The sequence below is a fragment of the Humulus lupulus genome, chromosome 2 (assembly GCF_963169125.1).
Source record: "Humulus lupulus chromosome 2, drHumLupu1.1, whole genome shotgun sequence".
Classification (NCBI taxonomy): Eukaryota; Viridiplantae; Streptophyta; class Magnoliopsida; order Rosales; family Cannabaceae; genus Humulus; species Humulus lupulus.
The window spans coordinates 99347703-99356073 of NC_084794.1; the positions used below are offsets into that span (position 1 = coordinate 99347703).

Sequence of the window (8371 nt, forward strand, 5' to 3'; positions counted from 1 at the left end):
AGGGTCAACTTTATCATAGCTATATTATAGCCATAATATCAGGCTCTACACGTGAATATAGCCAAAAGTTTAGCTTGTATATTTTGTATATATATTGAATGAGAATCAGGAAAATCCACACGGGAAAAATCATATTTCTATCAAAATCATATTTCTTTCATGGTATCAAGAGCATAGGTTCACGTTCTTCCTCCATAGCTGCCGTCAAACTCATTTATATATATATATATATTTTCTTTCCTTTCTCCGTTTTGCACCATGTCTGCCGACCCCATTGATCCAAAATCCTCCTCCTCTTCTCCTTCTCTGGTTCCTCCTCATCTTGCTCTTACAGTTCCGAATATCACTAGCTTCATCAAAGTCACACTTGACATTAAAAAGGGCCAATATATAACATGGTCAGAATTGTTTAAGATCCATGCTAGAGCTTATAAAGCTCTTGATCATATCATTCCTCCCTCACCAAACAAAGTGAAGCCCGGTTCTTCTCTGCGAGACACAGACCCTAATCTTTGGTCACGTGTTGATGCCGTTGTTCTACAATGGATATACGTTACAATCTCTGAAGATCTACTCAACACCATTCTTGAACGTGATTCCACTGCTGAATTAGCTTGGACCCGACTGAAGGATATCTTCTCCGACAATAAGAACTCTCGAGCACTTTACCTGGACCAAGAGTTTACAAAGGTTTAAATGGAAGATTTTGCCGATGCCTCTTCTTATTGTCAACATCTCAAGTCACTCTCAGATCAACTTTCTAACGTCGGCGCCTGATGGACCCTAAACGGGTATGTTTAAAAATTTATATATCGCAAGCGCACGAATCGTCCATATAGAATAGTGATCGTAAGCAAGGATGTCGAACCCAAAGGAGTTGTCTAAAATCGAAAATGAAACTATTTTAAATCAAAAGTAATAAATTCTAACCTAGTTCCAAAGATTGATGAGTTTTAATAGTATGAACATAAAATGAAATATTGAAAAATAAAGCTTTTTAAGATAATGAAAATAAACCAATAATGAGTTGAAAATAAGTATTAAAAGAAAAGATTATTAAGATACTAGAATCCACAAAATGTAAGTTTAATAATATTTATTAGTATATTGATTCCCAAGTTTTAGTGATAGTTAAAATAATTTAAACTATCATTTTCCAAAAATATTTATAATTTTAAGCACAATTTTCTTATAAAAAGATAGGATTTTTCTTCACTTTTCAAAATTATAATTTCAAAGCATTTAGTGTAAATCAATCTAATGAAATAACAAATAAATCAATGAACATTATTTATAAGGCAAAACATAATATTTTTGTTCTAAGCATGGATGTGTACAATTTAATGACACATCTTACACAAAGAATATTATGTTTATGCACTAATGAAGAACAAAGTGTAAAAATGTTCTAACAATCTAAAATACAAGATATTTAAGATGAAAGAAATATATGAAGAAGAAAAATCCATAGACTTTGTTGCATTACAAGGGAAATCAACATACAACATAAATATTACCTAGTTACAAGTTGCTTCATCATGATCTTAATAATCTTATAAAAAAAGATTAGAAGCACATAACTAGAATAGAAATTACAAAATAAATGACATACATACTTGCAAAATGCTCTTGAAAAACCCAAATGGAAGAGAGAATGGTAGAGAGAAAATGAGAGAAAAAGATGGTAACCAAAAAATTAAGCACCCCAAAAATGGTCTTGAAAGTCCATATTTATAGCCAAAGTGAGTTTATTAAAATAATCAATTTAAATTAATTAAATTGATTAGATTAATTAAATAAAATAAATATGGTATGTAGAGGTAAATTATAGGGTGTAATGATGATGTTGTGGTGAAAATGTGTAGGAAAAAGGGTAAAAAGTTGGCATTTTTGTCATAGGGGACAAAGGGACAAATTGCATTTTTGTTGGGCTCAATAAGGGAAATGGCAGCAATGTGGTGGTTGGGTGTTGGAGGGGGGGCCACGGGTTGGGCCTAGAGTGGGCCTCACGTGGTTGGGCTTTTGGAGAAACACCATTTTTCTTGTTACTTTCTTTCAAAATTACCATCTTTCCTTTGATTTTCTTGCTTTTCAAGGGCAATAATTTTCCTACACAATAAATTATAAACTAAATTAAAATTAAATATTTTCATTAATAAAATATATCATATAACTCCCATGAAAACATTAATTAAAATTTAATTTACATAACATTTAATTTCAATAAAATCATATTTTTAGCATTCAAACTAACAATACTAATTTTAAATAATTAAACTACAACATATTATAATAACATATCTATAAAAACATATAAAAATCTAGAAAACTACAATAAGACTAATAAATTAAAAATTACATAAAAACTTAATAAGTTAATTAAAAACTCATGAACTAAGCAACAATTAGCATGTAAAACATGGTAAAATAACTCTATTTTGTAGAGTTATCACACCCCCAAACTTAAAGTTTTGCTAGTCCTCAAGCAAAAGAAAAATTAAAATACACATATATATATATTTTTTTATTGGTGATATAAAAATGATTTTCTCAAAAATTGCACAATGAAAATAACTCTCAGAAATTATTATGAATAAAAGTTAAGCTTATATAATTAATTAAATTGTCAATTTTGCTTTTAGAAAATATGTTTTTATTAAAATTATTTTTCACTTAAACTTATAGGAAATAAGAGTTTTTATGAAAAATGTAATTTTTGTTACAAGCAAAATTGACCCAATAATTAAAAACAAAGCTTAAAAATTATTCATATTTTTAAGAGAATTAATTTCAAACTCAATCAGAATTTTTATCATTGAAAATGAAAAATATCACCAAATTTTTTTTTTTTTTTTTGTAAATAATTTTTTTAATTTTTTTTTTTTTTTGAATTTTTATGAAAATGAACAAATAAAAAAAAAATTAACAAAACCACAACATATAAATAAATAAAAAAAATTCAAACAAACATTTTTTTTCTTTTCAAACAAGCATACATAAAATAAAACACAAAACATTAAAAACAATGCAAAGCAAACATAAATAAAACACAAAACAAACACAATAAAACTCGATACCCCCAAACTTAATTTAAGCATTGTCCTCAATGTGTCAAAATATAAATATAAATTAAAATTGACAAGAGTGTAAAGTTTAGAATGGTCGTACCTCGATATTGTGCATTGCGAAGATAGAACAAGATAGAACAGGATACAACTAACAAAAATTAAATCGCACATAAAACAACAATACAAATAAAACACAAGTTATCAAGATCACACAGGAATCAAAGAGCATGGTAAACAGGGTCCTCAAGGAGTATCTCATCCACTTCATCAGTTTTTAATTCCAAAAATGGTTTTAATTTTTGTCCATTAACATTAAATATATCACCATTTTTAGGATTTTCAATTTCAATAGCTCCATGTGAAAAAACAATATGAACAATGTAAGGACCAGACCACCTAGAGCGTAACTTTCCCGGGAATAAATGCAAACGAGAGTTGTATAAAAGGACTTTCTGACCTGGATAAAAATCTTTTCTCAAAATATTTTTATCATGGTAAAATTTCATGCGATCCTTATACTTTTTTGAATAGTCATATGCATCATTCCTAATTTCGTCTAGTTCATTGAGTTGAAGCTTTCGTTTCTCACCTGCTTTGTCTAAAGAAAAATTTAACTGCTTAATTGCCCAGAAGGCTCTATGTTCTAACTCAACAGGTAAATGGCACGCCTTCCCATACACAAGTCTGTAGGGTGACATGCCAATGGGCGTTTTGTACGCGGTACGATACGCCCATAATGCATCAATGAGTCTTAAGGACCAATCTTTCCTAGTTGGATTCACAGTTTTTTCTAAAATGTGCTTAACTTCCCTATTAGACACTTCAACTTGACCACTAGTTTGTGGGTGATATGGTGTTGAGACTTTATGTGTAATGCCATATTGTTTCATCAAATGTTCAAATGGCTTATTACAAAAGTGAGTACCGTTATCACTAATTATAGCACGTGGTGAACCAAAACGGGAAAATATATTTTCTTTCAAAAAACGAAGCACAACTTTGTGGTCATTAGTGTGGCATGCAATAGCTTCAACCCATTTAGATACATAATCGACTCCAACAAGAATATAAAGATTACCAAAAGAGTTAGGAAATGGTCCCATAAAATCAATGCCCCAAACATCAAATATGTCAATAATAAGAATAGGATTTAAAGGCATCATGTTTCTTTTAGTTAAACTTCCTAACTTTTGGCAACGTTCACAAGCTTTACAATAAACATATGTATCATGAAAGATAGTAGGCCAATAAAAACCACATTGTAAAACTTTAGCAGCTGTTTTCTTACCACTAAAATGTCCTCCACATGCATGATCATGACAAAAAGATATGATTTTAGACTGATCACAGTTTGGAATGCATCTTCTAATTATTTGATCAGGGCAGTATTTAAACAAGTAAGGATCATCCCAAATAAAGTTTTTCACCTCAGAATAAAATTTAGATTTATCATGTTTAGACCAATGAGATGGTATTTCTTTAGTGACCAAATAATTAACAATATCAGCATACCAAGGTAATGAAGAAATATGCATTAATTGTTCATCAGGAAAAGTTTCAGTGATAGGAGTGGAATCATGTATAGTTTCAACAACTAGTCTAGATAAATGATCAGCAACAACATTTTCAGATCCTTTTTTATCACGTATTTCTAAGTCGAATTCTTGTAAAAGCAGGATCCAACGGATCAAACGAGACTTAGCATCTTTTTTCGATAAGAGATATTTTAATGCAGCATGATCAGAATAGACAATAATTTTAGATCCTAACAAATAAGATCTAAATTTCTCCAATGCAAAAACAACAGCAAGCAATTCTTTTTCGGTTGTGGAGTAATTTAATTGAGCATCATTTAAAGTTTTGCTAGCATAGTAAATTACATGAGGTATTTTTTCAAGTCTTTGTCCTAAGACAGCACCTATAGCATAATCAGAAGCATCACACATTATTTCAAAAGGTATTTTCCAATCAGGAGGTCGAATAATGGGTGCAGTAGTCAACAAATTTTTTAATTTTTCAAAGGCAACATGGCAATTACTATCAAAGACAAAAGCATTTTCTTTTCCAAGTAAATGGCATAAAGGCCGAGAAATTTTGCTAAAGTCTTTTATAAATCTTCTATAAAAACCGGCATGGCCTAAGAATGATCTAATTTCTTTCACAGTTTTAGGTGGGGGAAGTTTTGAAATAAGGTCAACTTTAGCTTTATCAACTTCTATTCCATCAGATGAGATTACATGACCTAAAACAATTCCTTTTTTAACCATAAAATGACATTTTTCCCAGTTAAGCACAAGGTTTTTCTCTTTGCAACGAATTAAAACAAGTGAAAGATGGTGCAAACATTCATCAAAAGAGGAACCAAACATAGAAAAATCATCCATAAATACTTCAAGAAATCTTTCAACCATGTCAGAAAAAATCGAAATCATACATCTTTGAAAAGTCGCAGGTGCATTACATAATCCAAAGGGCATGCGACGATATGCAAAAGTTCCAAAAGGGCATGTAAAAGTAGTCTTTTCTTGATCTTCTGGGGCGATGGGGATTTGGTTATACCCCGAATACCCATCAAGAAAACAATAATATGCATGGCCAGCTAATCGTTCAAGCATTTGATCAATAAAAGGCAATGGAAAATGGTCTTTTCTAGTAACATTATTCAACTTTCTATAATCTATGCACACTCTCCACCCTGTTTGTACTCTAGTAGGGATTAATTCATTTTTCTCATTTTCAACAACTGTGATCCCAGATTTCTTAGGCACAACTTGAACTGGACTAACCCATTGACTATCAGAAATAGGGTAAATGATACCTACGTCTAACAATTTTATGACCTCTTCTCTAACTACTTCTTTCATATTTGGATTTAATCTTCTTTGACATTCCCGAGAGGTTTTAGCATTCTCTTCTAGATGGATTCTATGCATACATATGGATGGGCTAATTCCTTTAATGTCTCCAATGGTCCAACCTATGGCTTCTTTATGTTTTCTAAGGACATCTAACAATTTACCTTCTTGTTCTTTATCTAAAGCAGATGCTATGATAACAGGTAAGGTTTCAGACTCTCCTAGAAAAGCATATTTTAAATTTTCTGGCAAAGGTTTAAGGTCTAACTTTGGAGACTCAGAAATTGATTGAACATGACCTAAGGGTGAAAAAGGTTCAACTTTGGTTTCATTTAAGGGTATAGGCTCTACCAAAGAATTCACATCATCATTAGAGTCATCAACATGCAAGTTCATACCAAAGTATTTTTCACAAAAATCAAATAAGTCATTTCCATCATTTTCACAAATACTATCTATCATGTTAACTTCATGCACTTCTTCACACTCAACAGATTTAACCACATTAAAAACATTCAATTCAACAGTCATATTTCCAAAAGATAATTTCAAAACACCATTACGACAATTTATGATTGCATTAGATGTAGCTAAGAATGGTCTACCTAAAATGATAGGAATTTGAGCATGCATATTTTCCATAGGTTGAGTATCAAGAACAATGAAGTCAACAGGAAAATAAAATTTATCAACTTTTATCAAAACATCCTCTATAATGCCTCTAGGAATTTTTACAGAACGATCGGCTAATTGAAGAGTTATAGAGGTAGGTTTTAGCTCACCAAGACCAAGTTGCTTATAAACAGAATAAGGCAATAAATTTACACTAGCACCCAAATCAAGTAAAGCTTTGTTAATAAAATGATCACCAATAATGCATGAAATTGTGGGACACCCAGGATCTTTATATTTAACAAGACTCTTATATTGAATAATGGAACTAGCTTGTTCAGTTAAAAACGCCTTTTTAGGAACATTAGTGTTTCTTTTAATAGTACAAAGATCCTTTAAAAATTTAGAGTAGGCAGGAATTTGTTTAATGGCATCTAAGAAAGGGATATTGATACTAACTTGTTTAAAAACTTCTAAGATGTCATTATATTGGCTGCCTTTTTTAATTGGAAGTAATCTTTGTGGGAATGGGGCTTTTGGAATGAAAGGATGGATTGGAGTTTCTTTGTTTGATGAGTCATTGAGATTAGAACTAGGAGGCTGACTCTTTTCTTTTTCTTTTTCATTTTCAACCTCGGGTATGTAATCGGGTTTGACAATTTTCTTTCCAGACCTAAGAGTTGAAATTGATTTGACTTCTCCATTATGACTAGACTTTCCTATCTCATATTGACCTTTTGGATTAGGGATAGGTTGACTAGGGAATGTTCCTTTTTCTCTATCAGCTAAAGCAGTGGCGAGTTGTCCTACTTGTGTCTCGAGTTTGGTAATAGATTGAGATTGATTTTGTAGGATTTGTTGGGTGGATTGCATAAATTGTTGTAAAGTATCTTCTAAGGAAGGTTTTCTTTGTTGCGAATATGGTTGATTTTGTGGGGCATGAGCTTGGTTTTGTGTGTTGTATTGGTGCCCTTGATTCATTTGGGGTTGGTTTTGTCTCCATGAAAAGTTCGGATGGTTTCTCCAATTTGGATTGTAGGTGGACGAAAATGGGCTATCATTTGGTTTCCCATAAGTATGAAGTGCATTGGCCTCCTCAGAAAAGGCTTCTTGGTAGGAAGGGCATGATTGGGCATTATGGCAAGGACTAGAACATATAGAACAAACATCTTTTCTAGGTTGAATTGGAGAGTTTATAGTTTGGCTTATGGCTAAAGCTTCTACTTTTCTCGCTAATTTATCTAAGGATGTTCTTAAGTCTAATTCTTCTTTTACTTCATACCTTCCTCCTCTTTTTGGTGAATTAGTTGACCTAGACCTAGGATCAAAATAATTCCATTGTTGTGAATTGACAGATAAATCTTCAAGGGCGTCCCACGCCTCTTGTCCTTGAAATTTTAAAAATTTTCCAGTATGCATAGATTGAATCATTTGACGATTAGAGGGAGTCAAACCATCATAAAAATATTTTACAAGTCTCCATTTTTCAAAACCATGATGAGGACATTTTAATAATAAATCTTTAAATCTTTCCCAACATTCATAAAACTCTTCATTATCTTTTTGAAAAAACTCGGAGATTTCTCTCCTTAGACTATCAGTTTTAGACATAGGAAAAAATTTCAGTAAGAATTTATTATAAAGTTGATCCCATGTAGTTATAGACCCCGTGGGAAGGGAATTTAACCAGGCTTTTGATTTGTCTTTTAATGAAAAAGGGAACAATCTTAGTTTGACCGACTCATCAGAAAAATTTTGAAATTTAAATGTTGAGCAAATTTCTAAGAAATCTTTGACATGCATGTAAGGATCCTCTCTATCTAACCCATAAAAAGA

General features: G+C 31.5%; 1 protein-coding gene and 1 non-coding gene across 2 annotated transcripts; both read left to right on the forward strand.

Annotated features, from left to right (window-relative positions):
- The first annotated feature begins 258 nt into the window (after nucleotides 1-258).
- Nucleotides 259-696, forward strand: LOC133814564 (uncharacterized). Its single transcript, XM_062247508.1, has one exon. It carries the CDS (start codon nucleotides 259-261, stop codon nucleotides 694-696), a length of 438 nt encoding a protein of 145 aa, XP_062103492.1.
- Nucleotides 697-8024: 7328 nt separating this feature from the next.
- On the forward strand, nucleotides 8025-8131 carry LOC133820502 (small nucleolar RNA R71). Its single transcript, XR_009886910.1, has one exon. It is a non-coding gene; the product is annotated as a small nucleolar RNA R71 (small nucleolar RNA).
- Nucleotides 8132-8371: the final 240 nt, after the last annotated feature.